Raw genomic sequence first — 22,659 nt, 5'->3', positions numbered from 1 at the left:
CTTTAGAAAGATCTTATTTTAAAATGCTAGTCAAAAATTCTTTTGTCTTTCTCACACTAAGAAACTGTCCTGTCAGTCGTGTGGTGATGAAAAACACTATCAGCGATTTTTAACATTAGCATGATGATTATGTTTCTTTTCAAAGAACTCCAACAGTTCTTTTTCCTAGAAAAAATTCAGTAATGATAGCTCTAACTTTGCAACAACAAACCAGAAAAAAATTGCTAAAGATTTATATATAGTTTCAAACAAGTGATAAGAAGGAAGCAAAATTGGTTTTAAATGAATGGAAACAATTCCTAAGCTGTATTTGAAATGTGGAATTTTAACCTGAATTTTACCTAACATTTGCTTCTAGCCTGTGATTACGTGGCTGCAAACTAAAAGTCTTAAGTTGTTGCTGCTTTTTGGGGGGCGGGGGGGGGAGAATTCAACAAGGTTTATGTTCATAAGGTTAATAATAAAGTTGCGCTCATAGTTTGAGTGATCAGCAAAGACTGCATCTCTTAGAAAAATAATGGCTTGATCCTGTACTGAAAGTGTGACTAAAAGGCATCTCAGTAGCAGTCTTTTGAGGTGTCCTCGGTTCACTTGTTTTACATTATAGGAAACAAGGACCATAAAACACAAAGTGCCTTAAATAAAACCACTTCAGTCCTCTGTCATACATTTTTACTGTTGTCTTCTAGGTTGACTGGGGTCAACTGGACTATTTAGTAATTGACATGCCGCCTGGGACTGGAGATGTACAGTTGTCAGTCTCACAGAATATTCCAGTTGCAGGTATGTGTATTACTTCACTGCCTCAGAGATTTGAAGTTAGTTAAGTCTGGTAGCTTTAGAAAGATCTTATTTTAAAATGCTAGTCAAAAATTCTTTTGTCTTTCTCACACTAAGAAACTGTCCTGTCAGTCGTGTGGTGATGAAAAACACTATCAGCGATTTTTAACATTAGCATGATGATTATGTTTCTTTTAAGCTAAGTTTCAAACAGATTGAGAAGTCTAGTATAGCAGTACTCTTGAAAAAGGCAATCATGCCAAAAATTGGTAAGGTTAGTAGTAGAAAATATTTTCTTTGTCTGTACCTACTGCACAGTAAAGCTAATACAATAAAATAGTTTGTCTTCATGATTGCTTTCTAGTTAGAAGCTGGCAACACTGTTAATGCACAACATTTATTCAGATAAACTATGCAGCGCTGTAATACACTAATGCATTCTTTTTTCTCTAGTATTATGAATTTGACTTTTTGTAGGGGATTTAAACTTCAACAAATCAGTCTTGAGATATGCAGGCTGCCCTCTAATCTCATTGGTTTCAGCAGGAGGTAGAAATACTGCTTTTCAAAGCAAGCTGAGCATCTCACAAAACCTGATAGACTGTTTATTACCTGTCTGACATACTTCAACAGAAGCAGTTGTGAATAGCCAACATAATCAATGTTAGGAACTCAGTGGTAAGAGACAAAGCAATCCTTACAGTTCCAGAAATAATTTAGTAATTGCTTTTCACCAGGAGGGTAGTGCAGTGCTGGAACACATTACCCAACGAGTCCATGGTATCTCCATCCTTGACAGTTGTCCAGGCTGTACTAGACAAGCCCTAGCTGGCCCTACCTAGTGTTGCTAGCAAATGACCTCCAGAGACCTTTTCCAACCAGAAATTCTGTGATTCTGAGTTATTAAGGAATCAGTGGGACTGCTTGCTCCACTTTTTGGTGATACCAGATAAATATGTTGATACGAACCCAAAATGGTAGCATCTTTTACTGCTCTCATTCCTTCCTGAGTGCAGACTGGCTCATGTGCACAGGGAGGCCCTGGTTACCTCCAACACTCCTTTCTCTGCACTTTGGTGGCAGTAATGCACTGAAGTGAAACAGCTAAATATTAAATTTGTAGAACCATTTCACTTCGCATATAGAACTCTTACCAGGCTGCCTGACAAGTTTAATGAATAAAGAATTGTGTATCTGTAAAAGTTCATAGGCTAGGATAAAAGAGTTAGCTACAGGTATAAGTAGAAAGACTGGTGGGCATTACAGACATGCCCATTTATAAAGGCACTAGAGCTAATGGGTTTTGGGACATACATCCTGGTTTCACAGCAAAACCATCACCACTGTTACAGCACAGTGAAGTCTACAGGAACAAAAGGAACCCTTTAACAACCAGGCAGCACCTTGTACTTTTTCTGTAACACAGTCATGTGTCAGCTGCAATCATACATGATAACCACAGTTACTCATATATCTACAAGCCAAAATTTTTGACAAATAGTTAGATTTAGTGTTAAGGCTGCATGGTGGTATCTCATGATCTTCCATGATGCCAAGTTCAGAAAAAATTAAATCTTTTGACATATAAAACTCAAATGTTAAGGCACATGCTAAGTCAGCCATAACACTATCACCCCCAAATTGTTAATAACCACAGGGGGTTCCCTCTGCTGTCTGTGATTGTGTTGAGTGGTGGAAGGGAGCAAATCAATAGAGTTGTGATGAAGGATTTAATGAATTTTTCCCGTAAGAAGTAGAAGAGGAGGCTTCTAGTGCCTTAGCTTCTCTGTGACCTGGAGCATATGATGAAAAGCAAACCATGATTCATAGCCATTTTCTTAAATGCACTGCTTAATAGGTTGTATGTGTGAGTAGCAAAGCAGGAGGGCCTTTTACTCCTAGGGTTTTAAGCAATGAGGTGAAGCAGGACAGTGGTATGGAAGTTTTTGGTAAAGTAGAATTTCACATTAAATCTTGTATGTAAGGGCAATAAAATTATGAAATTAAAGAGATGTGGCTTTATCGTAGTGGATTATGTTTTTTTTAAAAGTATGGTGGGTATTGATAATTGCTATCCACTACAGTGCACCTAAATGTCCTAATTTAACATAGAAAAGGTCATTAGACTCTTGATCTTCAAGGGATTATTGTGCCCTTTTCCCACTGAATTCTACACTGTCTTCAGAAGTGTGAGTGGTTGTGGTATTGGTGCACTGGGTCCTCTGGGACAGAGAGGTGATGGACAAAAGTACTTTAATCCTGTATTTCTTCAAAGTTTTGTTGAGGTCTGTTTGTGGAAGGTCACAAGATCTTTCTAACTGGTACACTACATCAGTAAATGGAAACCTTAATTTAGATTTTTTTCATAATACTTACATCTTCTTAGAATGTAATACATGTTAACAAAAGCAAAGGAAGTTTAAAAAAAAAAGCTGGATTTTTTTCCTAAGGACAGCAATGTCCTCATTCTTGTGTAGTTATAACAAAGTTATAAGAATTAAGAGTAAATAATTTTTATTCAGTATTTTCATTAGTTTTCCATATGCTAGTCAGAAACCTGTCGTTCTCATACCTGTTGAATCAGGTTTTGAGGCAAGTCAAAGTAGACAAGATGTTGATTTAAAAAAAGGAAAACAGGCTTAAAACAACGATAAGCAATGTAGATTTTCTTGATATGCCATGAAAAGGGATAAATTCTTGCCCATGTCTCTCCTTAAGCTCTTTGCTATGGCTTTCTGACTTTTTTTTTTTTTTTTTTTAAAATTTGTACATGTATGGGCTTTTACAACTTCCTAACTGAAGACAGCATTTTGATTTGAATTCTGAAATGGCTTCACGTTGTTACCACAGTTGCTCAGTTCGGTTTATTTCTTTGTCAATCCTAACTCCATAAAATTAGGAGTGATAGCATCACTTGACATTTGTCCTTCTCATTAGCTGGTGGTGTTGAGCATGTTGAGGTCTACTCCTGTGGTTTAAAAAAATAAGTGTATTGTGCTTTTGATGAGGACAAGCACAGCAGACAAGGAGTGATAAGATTTGTAATTCCCAGTGTTCTTACTGGCTCAGTGAATTTTAGTGATTTATAAAGAATTTTTTCTGTTGTGTATTGTGGGTATTTTTCATTCTCATTGGAAGGGCTTCTTTTTGTGTATTACATCTTGAACTGTACTTTTTTCTTTTACTCTTGTTACTTGGTTTCTGTCTCTTTGACAGTCTATAGCCTTGTTTAACATGCTTTCATTTTTTTCAACCTTGTTCCTTTTAAGGGTATGGAATATAGTGTTACAAATATCGATGATGATGCCTTTGGAGCAGTCTACAAAATTCTGCTGGCTTTGTGGGCTCCGTCTTCATTTGCAATTCATGTTTCTAAGCTGTGTGTTGTCTTTTATATTTTTACAGAGAGTATTTGGTGTTGTGCCATTCTGTTTCCTCTCCAGTTTTATCCTTTGAGGATGTCTTGGACAGTCATGGTATTAGTGGCATAATTTCATTCTTTTTCTTCAGAGACAGCATATATATCTTGGTTAAGTACGTTTAGAAGTGCATTATCTAGTTTGCATAAAAGTTGTACTTTGATTTGCATGCATGCATATGTGAGATACAGTATTTGCCTTACGGTTTCTTCATTATTTGTCTATGGCTTCCTAGGGATAGACAGTGTAGAAAAATTCTACTCTGTCTCTAGATAAATTTACAAGCCTGCATTCATATTTTTGCTAGCTATTTACAGATTTTTCTGTGAGTGTCAGAAAGAGCACAGGTAAAGGTGTTTTGTTTGGGACAGGTTTGCCCAGATGGGTCATGAAAAACTGTAGCATTGCAACATCTGACAATAAGAGAGGGACTGATCAGATGTGTGAAATGGTATTGGGTTTTAATTTTAGAAGACTTTTTTTTATTCTGCATCACAGGTACCATAATTTTCTTGAGTCAAAAAGAGATTAGAGCAATACCTAATGCGTAAAAGCAAAACAACAAAATACGTCTTATAATCCTGGTTGTCATTAAAGAGAGTATCAGCCTCACACAACTTCAGCTGGAGTGACAGTTTTGTGTGGGTACTTTTCCTTCCTTAAAAGATGAAAAAGGAAACTACTGTGACTCCTGTTTTTTATTTTATTATTCTTAGTCACCTTACAAGGAGATGCATCTTATTTAGCATATTATTCTTTAATCATCCGTAACTTTTCTCATGTTGGAGTCGTTCTTCAAAAACTAGTAGGTGAGAAATGATATGGTAGTTAGAAAATGTGATATATATTTCTGCTCAACCACCACTTCTTTCTTCAGATTCAAGTCTGCTTTCCAAATAGAAATCCAGGGTCAGTCTGGAGGAAAAGGCTTTCTTTATGGTCTGTTGTCACTTAATTTGTATTTGGTTCTGCTTCTTCGACTTTGTTCTTCTGTTTCATCATTTGCATGGGATACCCAGAAGTGGGTTCTTTATCATGTATTGATCATGCGTGCTTGGGAAAGTTCGAAGCGTCCTTACATGTTTTCCAGCTTTTAAAACATAGAGGGTTTCAGATGACATTGTGATGTTTGATATCAAGATATAGTGTAAATTAATGTTATTATGAAGAATAAGGCTTGTGATTCCTTTGCATTACGTGGTTGCGACACTGAGAAGTCTAAGTGTGTGTATTGTTTTGATTATTTAGGTAAAGGAGCCATAAATCAAATTTATAAATAATATTGGAGATGGAGTATTAGCCTCCCTAAAGGCTGGGGGAGAAGTTTATCATTCTCTCCCTTTAGAGTGTGAAGGCTGCGTGGGCAGGAGCAAGGGCATCTCTGTTAGAGAGGCAGTCCCAGAGTCCTGCACAAGTGTTTCTTCCTCATGGAGGCTGACCGTTAAATAAATTAGGCTGTCTGCTGCCCTTTCTTTATTAATGTTAAAGTGAAGTCTGCATTAGTAAAGTGTGACAGTTTGACAGCTCTAGAGACTGGCACTCTGTCTCAATTGACAGAATGGACTCCAGGTTAATACTGGAATTGTTTCATTTGCTAAACTTTGTCATATCGCTCTTTTCTTTGGATATCGTGATGCCATGGCAGTGAAAACCATTAGAAATATGCACCTGTCTAGTGGGAAGCTGACTGAGACAACCCAATAATTTCACATCTTACTGAACAATCTTTTAATAATTACAATAGTGAGCATTGGACTGAATTGTTTATACAGGACACCTAAAGGTAAAAGGCTTCGTGTTTTTATTTCAGTGCTCTTAATTTTCCCACCTTTCGGAAGTAATGTATTTTGGGTTTTTTTTGCATAAAGCATATATTATTATAATCTTACAATAATAAGGTCTGAAAAGGCCGTTAATAAAAATCAGAAAAGACAATTAGTCAAGATAAGTGAAGTGAAAGCAATGTGAATGCTATTTTATGTTTTTCTCAAGTTCTATAAAAGCAGAAGCATCGCCATTGCTAGTCATACAGGGGGTGACTTTCGTCACCTTTTAGATTAGAAATCAACATAGTACAGAGTTCCTACCATCTTTTTATTGCCCTGTCCTATAAATGGTGTGATTTTTTTCCTTATGATTGCATCTTTCAGCAATATGGAGCTTTTAATTATATCCTGAATGCCTTTTGCATGTAAGGCTGGAATATTTACCAAAGGAATTTTTGTTAGTTCAAATATGAATTTTCAAAGAATTTTAATTAATAGAGTTTCTTTTGATGGCAGCATTTTGATAGATAGGTTTAAATAATAAAAAAAAAAGCATTTTTCTGTCTTTACTGATTAAGTGTTAATAGTCTTATTTCCATTCAAATATGTACATTGAAGAAAAAAGTGTAGAGGGATGCCACCAACTTGAAGACACTTGACATTTCTAAATTCTGAATGGAATGTGACATACCAAACTGGTGAACCAAACTATTTCATCATATTTATGTCCGTGTCACATAGACCAGGGTGTAGCCTTGTACACAAGTGTTTTATAGCGATGTGTGGGACTTAGGAGAACTGGATCCTGCCTCAACATATAATAATGTACAAGAACAGGAAGTTCCAGGTGATGAGTAGACTGCCTGTTCAGAAATGAGCATTAAAAACAGAAAAAGAGAATTTCAAAACAGATTTTTAAAAAGAAAATACTGTTGATGTTTTATAAAACTATGCATGAATTAGCGTGAAAAAGAATTGTGATTTGTGAGATAAAGGTGTCTTTTAAAATTAACGAAAATTGCAAGCTGAGTATGTATGGTGCTGTTCTCCTGTCTTTTCTGAAGAGAAATGATCAAAAAAACCCCAATGCTGCAGTACAAGTTGCATGTAGCATACAGTTTAAGATTAGAGGTGTATCTGTATTCTGTCATTGCTCTTTGTGTAAGTGTCTGTTTGCCCCTTGTTGAATATCTCTTACTTTGATGCAAATCACAGTTTCAAGGCATCTGATCTTCTTTCCTTTTAGTTTAACAATAACACACAATGTTTTTCTCCATTTCTGAGCTTGCTTTCTTCTTGCATGGAGGAGGTACATCATTAGTTTCTACAGTAAATTTTTGAAGATATTTTATGAAAGCCATCTGGGTAATAGTAAATTTTACTTGATCTATTTTTGAATGGCAAATACTTTTAATACCAGATTTTTATGTGGATTTACTCTTTCTTTCATGCTGTATTTTGATATTTTAACTAACTGTAGGAAAGGAAAGGCACATAGGTTTAGGATAGATTGAAAAACAAAAAACCCTTAGTCACACTGGTGGGGATTTTAAAATAGTTCTTTGTATTCATCCAAATATAATTTGCATGCTGAAATAGTTTGCTCTGTTGTCAGAGAAAATGTAGTTGACAAATGCAAATTATCATCAGGGTTATCTTAGCTTTGGACGCTCCTGGTACTTCATTATGAAGTCTCAGACTCAGTAGAGTCTGTAAACTTAATTTAGAGACCAAAGTACAGTATGAGTTTACACATTAATGCCTTGCACTCTTTCAGTATAAGTTTAAATTTAACTCTTGGCTCATGGAGATAGATTTAACACACATTGCCTGTCCAGGCTGAAGTGATAGCATATTTGGTGCAATTTCTTCAAATTTTATCATTCCTGAAAAATAGTTTCCAGGTATTGAGGGGGAAAAAAGCTGTTAAGTATAGAGGCTTTGAAAACTGAGGTTCTCTGAGGTCTGGCAACAGCGGCTAAGTATATGTTAAGTACTAGATTAGCTGCAATTGCCTTGTTTTTTTTAGACCAATTATTCTGAACAGGAAGAATAAACGAGCAGAGTGTTCAGCTGACAGTTGCACAAGGTGAGAGAAATCCATGTGAATAGTGGTATTGCATTCTCTCCTCTAGCTATTTCTTATGAAAAAAATAAATGTTTAAATCTGCCCCTTACCACCCCCACCTCTGGGGGAAAAAAGTAAAACACAGAATGCTTTTGGAGGTGATGGAAGTAGTCTCAGTGTTGTCTTTTTTCTGTAGTAGAATCAATCTTTTAGCCAGTTCTCCTCTTTGGATTAGGACCTCTCATTTAAAAAAATCATATTCATTTGTCAAAAGAGACTATTTGGACTTTGCTCTTGCATAGTACAATGGTCATTATAATCTGGACATGATTGGCAAATGCTCTTGAAAGCAGGAGGTGGAATGGAGCAGAGCAGAAAAATGCTAATTCAGATAGCTAAGGAAAGGTGGAAAGTGGCAGAGTGTCTGTGAGGGAGTAGCTTTTTATTTTATGCCTATACTTTGCAAATAATGCTTATTCACAGATGTTATTACAGATGTTTTCAGTGTTTTCACTTTGCTAAATAAATATTGCCTTGTTAATTGCTTTAGTGTGACACATAATCAGTTTTGCCACGACCAAACCCAAACATTTTAACACAGCAAGTGTTGGTTTCCACATCTTTCTCCACATGGTCTAGTGTGAAACGGATGTTACAGTACTTACTGATCAGTTAGATGAGGGCAGTTTAACTTCAGGGTGACAGCTTTATCCAGCTTGTGATATTCCTCTGCTCAATGGTTTAATCACTGACAGTTCCTCCTGCCAGGAGGGAGAAGCTTGGTGTAAGATTTATATCCTCTCTTCATGTGGGCAAGATGGTAGTGTCCCAATCTCTAATTACCCACTAGTTCCTGGGCAGAAGAGGATGTGTGGCTGTTGGAAGCATACACTGTCTGAGCAGTTGTTCAAAGACTCCTCCAAGAAGGTAGCAAGCAGGCTGGAGGTGCGATGCAGCCAGGATCCATCCTTTGGGACAGTTCTGAGCTATATTATGAGTCTCAAGTAAGGATCCCTTAAGGGAAAATCACACTGGTGATTCTTTTAAGTTGCTAGCTGTGATGAGATGTCACACATAAAAGTTAAAGGATGTTCTTTACAAGGTTTATCCAAGGAGATGGACAATTTTTTAATGTTAATATATCTGTGATCATCACCAGCTGAAATTTCAGCAAAGATAGAAGTCTTTGTTCTTGCAAGATCTTGTTCTGCATCTTCAAGTGCAAACTCTATCCGTAATTGCAGGCACATTTTACCTGTGAAGTAACAAGAAATTTAACAGAAGGTGAGAGGAACTCTGAAGACATCCACAGTAGAGAAGATTCAGATTCACCAGGCTATTTATAACTTGAAAGTCTCGCCTAGAAGTTTGAAATTGATGCAGTGGAAAAAGTAGCAAAAGCTACAAAAGGTGCATCGGTGGTGTGGTCGGATCAGGCCATCCACAGCTGCACTGAAGTCTGAATGTGGTTCCTTGCAAGAGCGTTCAGTGCCTGTCAGTCAGCAGATACAATTATTAGAAAAATGCAGTGTATCTTTCTGTGTCTTTATCCTCCAGAACTCTTATTCATCAGTCTTTCTGGTCAGTTACACTTCACTGGTTTTGGGGTGGCATTATTTGCTAAGTTAATAAGAATCAGAGTGATGTAAGACACAGTCTAATACTTGTGTGTGGAGGGGTCCTTAATCATCTGTCTGGATGAGATGCACGTAGCCTGGTTCTGAAGTCTGTCTTTGAAGACACTAGAGGGAAGAAAAGAATATGTTAGAGGGATCCTTTCCATCCTTCTAAACTGCTGCTTATCAGCTTCTTTTTAGAACCACCTGTTTTTTGCTTGGGTACAAATTGACTATAGCTAAGGCTTGGAGAGATTCCACCTTATGCCTTGTAACCCAGAGCATCTGATGCAAACCTGAATGATGCAGTGAATGTAGGTGATATTTTCTATACGCAGAAATTATAGGCTGTTTCAGCTGTTAAAATTTCCTGAACAGCAGTCCACCAGAAGGGTGAGCACCAATGTGCTGTGTAGGCACACCTTTCTTTTACTGAGGGTTAAGGACCTGGGATTAAGCCAAACATCAGTTTTGTCTCTCTATATTATGTATGCTAAGGATTAAAAATACAGTTAGCATAGTTTTTACTACTGCAATGTGCATCGGCTTTTTGTCAACTGAAATACGGTGAAGTTACAAAAATAAATGGAATGCATGAATAAGTAGATACGTCAGTTAAACCTAAATGTGCTCAACTTAGATATCCTTAGTATGCTCAAGGCACAGAAATTATTCTTCTGCGCACAACTGCAAACAGAGTTTGTAGTATGTTTTAATGTGCTATGTGATAGCATTACAGTTTCTGCAACTTCTCTGTTCAATTTGTCAGCCTTAGTTTGCCTCATTCAGACAGAGGCTTGTGTAAACATTGCACGTATTGTACTTCAAGAGACGTGCTGTGTGCATGAATTCAGTCATATTTCATTACTTTCTTGATCAAAATAACTCTTTACTGTTTGATATTCCTGTTAACCATGTAAAGCCAAGATAGCAAAGAAAGTGTGGGATGTGTTCTTTCTTGCTCGTCATTTGAATCACTTTCTGAAATAAACATATGCAAACTTATTTGGGGAGGGGAGCACCGTGAAAAGTCTCATTTGCCATATTCAGTTGCTAGTGAAGGAAATAATGCTGCTAATAATTTGAATTCTTGAACTTCAGGTTGGCTTTGCTGGACTAGCAGTTGTACCAAAGAAAGAGAAAAGATACTTATTTTAAAGGGCGTTTGGTGCAAGTCAGTACAAGCTGCTGTGAATAAATTTTGTCTGTAACCCAGCTCAGAGTGAAAAGGAAAGTAGGAGACACACATCTGTTACACCCTCAGCAGCAGCTTTCTGAGCATGTTGGCTTTTATTCTGTGGAAGAAGCCATGCAAGTTGTCCAGCGAGCCTAATTTTAACTCATGTATTTCAGAAGACTGGGTTTTCTGTACAGGGAGTTGGTGTTTGGCAGCCTAAACTCTGCAATGTGCCATTGGGTCTTTTTCCCTTTGGATGAGAATTTGTTAGTAAAAAATATCTCTTGGATAAGTTGCTTGTGGTTCTAGTGGGTGTTTTCATTGTGCATGGTCTCTGTCCTTCACCCCATGCCAATTATTGGATTCTTAAAAAAAATTAATAATGGACCAGCAAATGTAAACTTCAGTTTTGTTGACTGCATATGAGCTTCTACCTGAAGTTCCAGGGAATGCTGAGCCAGCAGCTTCATAGAAGAGTGTGAACAAAAGTGTGAAACAACTAACATGAGTGTATACACATAAGACACAAATGTCCATTTTTGTCTGAAAAGAAAGCAGTAATAAGCATTTTGTCCAAGTATTGAAAGATCTTTGTTTTACAAATATGCAGAAAACTTGAGGACATTAAGTCTAAATTACTTACTTCTGGACTGTGCTTTTAGGGAAGGGTGCATTCATTTTGTGGAATTAGCCCTGCATTTCAACGTCAGCTGTAGAGCATAACCCTACACTTAGTGAAATGAGGAGCTAAGGTGACTTGGATGAAACTGAAAGGCTTCCACTTTAGTCTTTTTGATGCCATTGGAAACAAGTTGGATTGGGTAAAACAGCAAATTACTTGGATGCCAGAGTTTTAGCAAACAATAGGGAAATTGCGTTTGCTTAGTACGTTACATATGCTGTTCAGTTTTTTGGACTTGTGTCTAATATTATGTAAGGCAGAGATTGGAAGCTTTTCAGGAGCGAGGTGCCAGATTGTATTTTTCTTTCACAAATTAGAGGTTAAGAACGCTGGTTGAAAACATTCAAACGTGCTGTCAGGCGGTGTTTGGAAACGTCTGGCTGTCAGGCAGGCACGATGCCACCCGGCAGCCAGTGGACGGCGTGGGGCTGGTGTGAGCGGCAGGGCTGCCTGTCCCAGTGCTGCCGGAGCCGGGAGCGCTCTCGGGATGCCCGGTCCTCCGGCCAGTGCCAGCGATGCCAGTGTTGTGTGCCTCTGGAAATCTACCTGCCTCCTCCTTTGCCGTGTACATCAAGGGTTGGGAGCTGCAGGCCTGGTAGGAAACTCTGTCCCGTCCGTCTAAAATTGTCTGCTGTAGCAGCTGTTAGTGTGAAGTTTGGCATAAATTTCTTGTGCGAGGTTGGCTTGACGTGGCTCTGCAGAGACGTTTTATAACAGATGCTTTGGAGACTGAAGGGTCACGGTGAAACCAGAGCTAATCAATTGACCGATAATGTCCTCTTTTACATTGCATTTTTCTAAAAGAGGGACAAGCATGAGCAGATTCTTGATGCAAATTTTGAAGAAATAATATTTGAAACCCCTGAGCATATGCAAAAAGATGGTCTTTGTGAAGCAATGGGGAATATTATAATGTCTATTTTTTGCAGGCTATATTAATCAAGAAGTAATATAGGATAGTGTGGGATAGTAAGCTGTAGGCTTACTTTAGAATCTAACCTTTGACAAAGAGCTCTACCTGTTTTATATGCTTAATAACTCCTGGAGTACTAATTATCAGGTAGCCTGGAGCCGTGTCTGAACAGTAAGCAATAGTATTTTTCAAACCTGGTGCAAGTGTGCATGAGTTGGCCTCTTATTTTGTGGTATGGTTCATACAATTGCGCTGGTGTTGCGTCTAGTGTAACATGTTTCAAGACTGTGCCTGTCAACACTTTTATCAGCAAGTGTAGCAGGTTCAGAAAGCAACAGTCTGATTACAGGCAGCTGCCTCTTGATTTTAGAACAAGGCTTATTGTTAAATCAAAAGCTTTCAAATGTAATTATGGCATGGGACAGTTACTGTGTAGATATTCCCAGAGTACCACCTCTGCAACCTGTCAGCATGTGGACCATGTTGTCTTCTAGACATGGTCATATGACAGCTAGATCAGTTTTCTCATTTAGAAAATATGAATTGTTTCTATGTAGAAAAGCATGATGAAAATATCTAAATTATTTCTGTCACTCCATATCATATCTCAGTGATTTTGGTCATCCGATAATAAAAAAACTAGCATCATTTTCCTCCTTAAATCTAAAAAAAAAAAAAAAAAGACATTTAAATGTGTAACTACTTTGAATTTAGTAGCATGTATTAAATAGTCAAAATATTTAACAGTAGAATTAATAATACCCATTTTAATAGTATTTCATGTTTTCTTTTCCCAGGAGCTGTGATCATCTCCACTCCGCAAGATGTGGCATTACTGGATGCACGCAAAGGAGCTGAAATGTTTAGAAAAGTTCATGTACCTGTAAGCCTCTACATCAGTAATACCGGTAGATTGTTTTTCCAAAATGCAAAAAAAATTCCATATACTGCAACAATAGGTGAACAAAGCATTCAGGAATCACTTCAATTTCATAAATTCTTGTTCAAAAAAAAGGATTAGAATCTGTCTTATATCTGTATCAGGAGCTTGCTTTAGCAGAAACGAAAGAATTTTCTCAGGCCGAGGTCAAAATGGTACTTAATTTCTTTTAAATCAGTTTGTTTAATCACCTGGAATGGATCAGACTGCTAAACAGAGTATCTTATGAAGTAATGTGTGCTTTCCAATTATACTGTCTTATTAAATACTCATTATGTGTCCTCTTGAGCACTATCTGTGCTGGAGCTTAAAATCTAAAATTTCTTGAAATGTGGAAAAATCATATATTGGTACATTTTAAGAAGGAAATGTAAGTTTTTGGGGAGATAAGTGCATACCTAATTGTCACTTTGCCATTTGAAGGGCTCTGTGGCTGTCACGACAAGTAGAAGGCTGTCTATATCACGTTTTTTTTCATGAGGTTTATAGCTTATATGGTAGCTCGCTTGTTTGGGAAATGCAAAATTTAAAAATACCAACAATATTCATATGGATTGGGAGAAAATATTGAACAGGGTGACATCTTTGACTCGATATTTTCTGTGTGCTACAAGTTGCTAAGTAACTGAATGTTATACTCCAGAGTGTTCATGAAGAGATTCATTTTTCATTTGAAATGTGCAGTTGATGAGAAAATATAAACTGAAATGCTTCCTTATCTTAATCAGTAAAGGAAAAAAGCCATTTAGTATACTTTAAAAACGATGTTTTCTTGCTTACCTGTGTGAAGGTTACTTCAACTCTTAATTAAGAAAGGAAATTTCTTTCATAGCTAGTGCTTTGTTTATTCAAAAAATGCAACAGAAACCTTGAAGTGACTGCTTTCCCCTTTTGTTTTAATTTACAGAATAGCTTAACAAAAGAAATACATTGATAAATTCCTTATTGTTAACTATTCCTTAAGCATATTTGCACTAAAATGAAAGTATAGTAGCATTTATCATTTGCTACTAGAAGAAAAACAAATATATATAACAGAAGAATAACACACGGAATGTTATGTTTTGATTTTATGTATGGGTTTGCTAAAATTATGCAAAATTATTTTCTTCAAATGAAATTGTGTTCAAGTTAGTACTTTGCTGAATTTTCCTTTTGATTTAATGAGAAACTACCAAGATTTCTTTCTAAGTCTGTTTTGTTCAATGTTCTTTGAAAAGAATGGCCTCTAAGAAAATCATGCATTCTAGGATAGGCTTGGCTGCTATTAATCTGGCTAGTGGTAGATAAGATATTAAATATGATCTATTTTGATTTGTTGGAATTTTCAGATCTTCCTAAATCAAATGAAAAGTCACAGTGAAGCTGTTGCACCAGATGCTGAGTTTGAATGTGCTTGCACCAGTCATCAGGTCTTACCTCTTTCATGGCGCTGCTTCATTTTATTCTAACCTTGTATATACATCAGTACAGACGTGTCATTTACTTCAGCATTAAAGCAGCTCCTCCTGCCTATGTATTACATTTCTAAGTGTGAACTAAATCTGAGGATCTAAAGAAAGTTTAGTTACGTAATTTTTGATGGACAACTTCAAACCTGAGGTTTACATCAAAGAGGTGGAATCTGTGGGACTGTGCTAAAATTGCATATCCCGATTATATAATTGACTGGTCTTTAAAAATCTAATCTTTAAAATCTTTAATCTAATCTTTAAAAAAGCGCTTGCAAAGAGTCTACTTTTCAAAGAAGCAGAGTGTCTGTAGTTTGCTCAGCTCTGAGTCTTTGAGTATGCTTGCTTATATTTAATGAACTGGAGTCTCTCCCTTGTACATACAGGCATAGATACACCACCTTCCCCTTACCCCCACAGTCATTAGTTACCAAAGACTCAGCTGACACGTGTAGTATTACCACAGCAAAGTCGCAATGTCGTTAACACTGTTTGTTTGTCCTTTACTGCATTGAAATTAGAGTGGAATGGCTGAAGGAACTGATGAAAAGCTGGCAATAAGAGTCAGCGTTAGAACTGGGATTACAATGCAAAAGTCTTATTTCCAGTCTTAGGACACGGTCATTAGAAGAGAAGTGCCATCTCTTGTGCAGTGGAGCACACCTGGTAAGGAAGGAGTTTGCAAAGTGATGCTGACTCCTATCACAAATTTCAAGATTTTTGCCCATTATGTGAGTTTGGCCATCGTTTTCATGCATCCCAGAGGCTTGCTCTGGGCAGGTGACAAAAAAAAGGTGAATAACTTTTAGTGTTTAGGAAAAAATTGCCTATTTTCAACTGCTGAAATTGAGTTCAGTTCAGTATGGTTTATATTTTCAATCACATCCTTGAAAGAAAAAGAGAGGGTTTAAGTTAAATCTGTAGCTTTCCTGGTAGTTTCATTAAATTGGAAGGTTATGTTGTGGATTTCACCGTTTTCAAAAAACTGCTTATGTAAACTCAGCTATGTATTTCCTTCTAAGATTTTTATTGTCTAAATTGTTTATTTGGTTATGCATTTACTGGTATTTCTGTAGCATCCAGAGTACCCAGCCAAGATTATGGCTTCATATTGGGAGTGGATGTTAGAGCCGAAAATTGCTCGTTATAAGATGAAAGGTAGGAAGACAGAAGTACTAGTGTGCATGTTTTCTTGAAGCACTAAAACGTCAGGTGACTGGCTGATGGTTACACAGGAGGTTGATGGCAGACTGCGGAGCTGTAACCCTGATCGCTTCAGTCCCCATCAGACTGGAATTGGACCTCAGCACCATCCATCCTGTAGTACAGTGAACAACTTCAGTGGGTTTCTCAGGAATTGTCTCCTTGTGTAAAGACAGAGGGTTTTAATTTTCTCACTGTATTTTATTTAACTTAGAAGGTAGTATATTTGGATTTTGGCATGATTTGTTACGGAACCAAAAGGTTAATTGAGCATAAGAAATATGTATGCATTCAGAAACAGTCTGTATGGAGATAATTCATAATGAACAGTTTCTTCATTTCCTGTTATTTCTTGATAGATGTCTGTTCACCGTTTAAAATAATGATTTGACTAAGTGGAATTCAGTTCCGTGCATTATAACTATCCTCTCCTCCACTACCATAGGTTAGCTCCTGTATTGTGGTGCATCTCATCATGCTCATTTTCATGTCATTACTGAGCCGAGCTTGCCGAGAAATGTACAGGGAAAGGAGCTAGCTAAGGACTAGAATAGGATTCACGCATACTTACGGGATAGTTTGTGTAGACAGTAACAGATGCTTTGAAGCTATTCCAGATCTATTATTTGAGCAGGGAAATGAGAGTTATTACTGACTTCATTAGGAAGACCTATTACTTTGTCTGTAGATTTAAAAGCTCTGAGGATCCTAGTGAACTCTCTTCCTTCTGTAATTATAACTGCTGAAGTATGCATGTTAAAAATACACTTCAACACTAAAGTTGTGTATGTTTGCACAGATTCTATATTAAACTGGGTGTTTATAATCGGCAACTTAATATTCCAAAAAATCTCTTCATATTCCAAAATAATAATTTATATATTAATAAATATGCAGTACTCATTGGCTGACAGATAGGAACAACACTGAAAAAATAAAAATGATTGTGTAATGCTGAAATGTCATTTGCTTTTACTAAGATTTGCTGAAATGAAAACAAAAAAGGACAGTGAATAAGCCCTCTAAAACTGCTATAGCATTGAGGATACAGCTGTATCTCAGCATTTGCTTTAACTGTGGCAGAAAGACTTCTTAGTTATTAGGTTATCAAAGAATTAAGAAAACTGCTGTAATAGTCCTTAACTATTCACAAAACAATAGTAGACTACTTTTTCTTTGATTGTGAATTTGCTGAATCATAAATGTTGTATGACTACTTTGAGGAGAACAGAAAGTTCAAACCACAAGATACCTGAAGGTGAATTAATTCATTTAAAGTAAAAATGTCAAGTTCTCTTTTTTTCCCTGTGCTGCAGAAATGGCTTCCCTGTATCCTAGTTAAAATACTGTTTTTCTTTTGTCAAATAATACTCCTTCCAGTGTTCTCCAGTTTACCAACACAGTGAAAATTCCATGACTTTAATTCAGAGAAGAGCAGGATGAATGCCTGCTCAGAGGTCATCAGTAGAAGACTGGCTGTAGAGAGCCCTTTTTACCATCCCTGCACCTTGTACCCTTTGACACATAGTATTTCATGTCTGTCTCAGTTTAAGAACTGGATGAGAAAATTACCTGTATTAATGTGCCAGTAAACAGAAACTTGTTCCTCTTGCTCCTCTGGCAGTCCCCGGGACAGAGTAGAAAATGGGAAAAATTTGTGGTGCTAAATTGAAAGTAGGTGATCTTTTTTGTTTGGTTGGTTTTGGTTTTGTTTTTTGTTGTTGTTATTACCGTTTCTTAAAATGTTTCTTGCTTTAAACCCTCTGAAAGTTTTACATAAGTAAAGGAAGACTACTTAGAAAATAGCATGAAACATATTATGGTGGTATAGAAAAAGCAGGTGATCGTCTTTTGATCTTTTTTAGCTTATATCTAAGGAAATTTTTATTAAGATATTGTAAATAACATGCTTTTTTATTTTCAATTTTGGTGCAAAAGTTGTACATTGATTTTTAATTAAATAACTTAATATTTGTTGTTTGCATTGAACACTGGTATATCCTTTCAGATATACTTTGTTAGCATAGTGGATATGTTACTCCTCTAATAACTAGGCCAGCTTGTTCAAACACAAAACTAGAATGCCTAGGGAAATTTAAAAGTACAAAATGCTACAAAGTAAATAACAGCTTTTTGTACTTGAAAATATATATTCATATTTTTAAAACTTAGCTCTGGTGCATGTGACGTATCTAGATACCATGTAAATCTTAAAGTGAAATATTGTAACGTGGAACCTCTTAAAGCAGGTCTTCTGTTGATTAGCAGATGGGATAGAAGCTTTCACCCTGTAGTGTTTGAATGCTGTTTTCATCAGTTTTGAGAAATTCTGCTCTGCCTCAGTGAATAGTTTTGTTTACTAAGTGGATAAAATGAGATCAATGCTATCATTAGCATTATTATACATTGTGAAAGAAGATTTTTGTGTGCATGATTTGGCAAATTTTCATTTGACTTATTTTGAAAGGATGATGTTGAACACCTGGCATCAACAGAAAGGTACCTGATATGTGTGTATTAGATTTTTATGCTGTGGTTTTTGCCACTTAGTTTCACATAATTATTTCCTTTGTTTGATCTTTAAAATGTTCTTCTGCTCTTCAGAAGAATAGGAAATCTGGTTCTTTTTGAAAACATTTCCCTACAGGATAACTTACAAAAAAATATCTTAAAAGCATGTCTGATTATGTCATTTCTTGTAATGGTATGTTTTTATTTTGTGTTTCCTGAAACTGCAAATTACAAAGCTATAAAACACAACATGAAAATTCTTCCAGTATTCATAGTTTGAAAATGAAATACTGGCATGGAGAGTTCTTGGAAAGGTAGGCCTGTACAAGAGATGCTTTTTGTAACAAATAAGTCTTATAACCTTTGAGAGCTATAAATGTGAAAAACTAGAAATAATGCACAAATGATAGTGCAACTGAGAGGACAAATAAGAGTTGATAATGATGTTAATGAGTCTGATATTACTGCAACTTCCCATTATAAAGGAGTACTCTGTCAATTCTTTGTTGATAATCTCTTCTTTATTGTCAGAGATGAATAATAGAAATACCGACGCCTGAATCCCAGGTTTGAACATTCCTTTCTTTTACTTTAACAGGTTTTAGGACTGGTTCAAAATATGAGTGTTTTCCAGTGTCCCAAATGTAAGCATGAGACACACATTTTCGGAGCTGATGGTGTAAGAGATCTAGCAAAAACCCTTGGATTGGATATTTTAGGTAAGAATGTAGAAATAGTTTTATTTTTGAAGAAAAATTTAATGGCGTGCATGAAGGAAGCATTGACTGAAGTATGAAACTGCATAATCCTAGATTACTCTATATTCAGACAGTGTTCGGGTATAATAGAAATAATAACTTAAGCAGTTGAATGTCACAATTTTTTTATACTCTGTTCCTTTTCAGGATCATTCTTGTAAACGGGATGTAGACTGGATATGAAAATTCTTGAACTGCATCTTAAATGTCTTTGAATTTATAAACAATCCAGAACATAAATTGTTTTGATATCGATGTGTTACTATTACCTGAAATTCATTATCTTATTGATCATACAACAATTTTTACAAATAACCAAGAATTCTATTTGGTCTTACAAAGCAAACCTGAACTCTGTCCATTAATGTCAATAGAAGTTTTCTCGTTTATTTCATTTAAATGAAATGAGTTGTTACATACTAAAATAAAGACAGTAATTTCAAATGCAGTCCCTTAAAGCAGTTGTTTTTATGCCCATATGAAGATACCTCAATTCTTGTATGGAAGCAAGCAGACTGTAATAATTGTATGTAAGTGTTGAGATTAAAAGAATAGGCTGAATTGCAAAACATTGTTTCAAAAGAAAATTTATCTTTATTGAAAACAAAAATTAGACATGATTAAACAATTTGGCATGCCTATAAGCTAAAATATACATTGATCTTTAAAATATACATTGCTATTTTAAAAAGGCATACTTCAACCTGTGCTGTCAGTAGAAAAAAATTACAGAATATAACACAGCGTAATTAAGTCGGTAAATGGGATAATTGCATGTGCTAATGATGTGTTTCCATGTATTACTATAATTATCTCAATGATTTTCCATAGCTAATTCATTAAAAAGAACCAGGAAGCTCACTTAGAAAGATCAACACAGAAACATCAAGGTCTGACATAAACTTAAGATAGGAAGGCAACACATAATTAAAGGCATGCTTTTGGGCTATCTTTTAGTTTTCTGAATATATAATGAGTTGTGATCAGAGCTCAAGGGGACTTCTACAGCCTTGGGTTATGTGGATGGATGCAAATCTTCTGCAAGCAGTTGAATCAAACATGCATTTAGATACACAGGCACAAATGATGTGCCATGCTATTGGTCCCATAGATGGTTTTTGTTATTCCCTAAGAGGGCAGAACTGATTGTGATTGTACTTAATTAGGAGTAATGTGAGAGATCTACAGGTTTAGCAGGGTATGGATGAGATGTGTGAAGAAAAATAGAGTGAAGTTTACCTTCAAACTGTCAGTGAAAGACCAGGCTAAGATTAAGAACAGTGCCCAAGGGTTAAATTTAGAATCACAGCACTTGATCTGATTAGTATGCTCCTCCTTCCAGGGATGACCATTATATAATAATACCATATGGTATTATAAGAATTACTGCTTACAGATTTTACATTAATCTATCCCAAATGGAAGGTTTATCCTAATGTTATTTGAATTCTGCCCCAAAACCTTGAGAAGTTTTATATATATATATGTAAAAAATGTATATACTTGAAATTAGTGTTTCTAAATTTATTTTCCTTACATTTTGCAACATCTATGGCTTTTCTGTTTGTTCAACTAAGCACTTAGGCCTCTTGTGAAACCTGACTAGGTTTTAGTTGCCATGATAACATCTGACAAATTCTGCATGCTAACAGTGTGCAGGATAGGAAAGTATCTTCCTTTTATTTGCTCAGAATTGGCTGCCTTTAATATTATTGAATACCTCCTTTATTTTTGTTTATGACAGAAGACAATTAGTAGTTGCCAGTATACCTTGGAGTGTAGTTCATTATTTCATATACTTTTGATTGTCTCGTCTTTTTATTGTTCCCTAAAGGAAAGTGTGCCAAAGTTTGTGAGAGAGACTTTGTACTGATGACTGTTTCTCTCTCTGTCTCTGAAATACCCCTATTTTGCTTTCTTTTGAAATACCCCTATTTTGCTTTCTTTTTTCTGAAGTTTGATGACTGTAACTGTGACCAGTATTATGATATACGTAATACTAAGATATTTTCTGTACACTCCATCCTGACCTTTGCACTTCCTAACTTTTTAAACTGTATCTGCTAATAGAACTAGCAACAATGACTCTCAGATTTTTAAAATTCTTTTTGTTTTTCCTACAATCCTACAATAAATTCAAATTATTCTCAGTGCTTACCCTTTCTTTGCAGTCAGGAATAATTGTTAGTATCAGAAAAATATACGATGGTAAGTTCTCATCACATTCTGTAGTGAAGAATAGTGCAAAAACTTCATCTTTCTCAAACCCTTATCACCCAAACAGCTGTGCAGATGCTTTTGATGTCTTTATACTTCTGCTTAATTTATAAGGTTTTGATTTTTTTTTTAAATTAAGATTGCATTTTGCTTTGTCTTCTGACTTGCACTTCTGCTCATACAAGTCCTGTTGTGCTCCTGTAGTACCAGCACATCTTTGTAAGTATGAGGAAGAAAAGAGAGAGGCTGCCACTTTGTAGTAGGGCAGTTCTTTTTGTAGTTTTCTGAGATTGTTACTAAGCTGATAGTGAAGAAGTATTTTTTCATTAACAAAACATCTTTGGGGAGAAAAGTGAAGATTAGTCTCTGCATAAAATAATGGTGGGAACTAAATTCTGGGAGATTTATGAAGTTATTGTTATTTTATTAAGAATATTTAAGGTTAAGAAAAGCCTTTCAAAGGACCCCCTAAATATTTTTTTAAATGAATAAATGAACAGACTTTTATGCCTAAGTAAATTTATTCATGACTGAAACAAGAAATAATTAAATTTGAAGGAAGTGGACTGTAATCATCATAAATAACAAGTTGAAGTTCTTCAAAGATTCAGCTCACTAATCATGGAGCCACAGCTTTTGTTTGCTATTTGTTTGGGTTTTTCTTTGTATTCCTGCTTGCTTTCCATTCTGCTTTTTTATCTCTTAAGCTGTGTCAAATTTCATACAGTTTTTTTAACATATCTTTTCCTGGTTACATTGAACTTCAGTAATTTACACTGGCCTTGGTTTGGGTTAAATAAATGTTGCTAAAGTGTATGATTTAAACTGATATAGTTTCTAAGACCAGTCAAGATTGAACTAAGGTAGGCTGTTCTATCTATGTCCATCCATGATGTAAAATGTAGCTGTATCTTCCATTAAAAGAAAGTTGGTCTTCAATTCACTTCATAATTATCTATGTAGCAATGAACTAAACATGGGAACTTCTAGTGTTCTTTAGTGCTGAAAAACTATTTCAGAAAATGTGTTTCAGAATGGAATAGGGCTGCTAATTGATAGGGCTGCTAATGCTCCTTTAGAGCGTTCCTTTCCTCTCTGACTGTTCCCTGCTCATTATAAAAGCAGAATATAAAGAAGATTTCTATTGGAAAGAAGAAT

At 35.9% G+C, this 22,659-nt stretch overlaps 1 protein-coding gene across 6 annotated transcripts in view; it reads left to right on the top strand.

The window, feature by feature from the left end:
• The window catches only part of NUBPL (NUBP iron-sulfur cluster assembly factor, mitochondrial), a 94,873-nt gene that overhangs the window by 52,394 nt on the left and 19,820 nt on the right, over positions 1-22,659 (top strand). For all 6 annotated transcript variants that reach the window (XM_075030312.1, XM_075030314.1, XM_075030316.1 and 3 more), the window contains 3 exons: positions 690-783; positions 13,219-13,304; positions 19,125-19,245. In XM_075030312.1, the coding sequence (XP_074886413.1) occupies positions 690-783; positions 13,219-13,304; positions 19,125-19,245 (301 nt within the window). The remainder of the gene's footprint in view (positions 1-689; positions 784-13,218; positions 13,305-19,124; positions 19,246-22,659) is intronic.

This window comes from Buteo buteo, chromosome 6 (assembly GCF_964188355.1).
Source record: "Buteo buteo chromosome 6, bButBut1.hap1.1, whole genome shotgun sequence".
NCBI lineage: Eukaryota > Metazoa > Chordata > Aves > Accipitriformes > Accipitridae > Buteo > Buteo buteo.
This window is presented reverse-complemented; position numbering and strand designations above follow the sequence as displayed.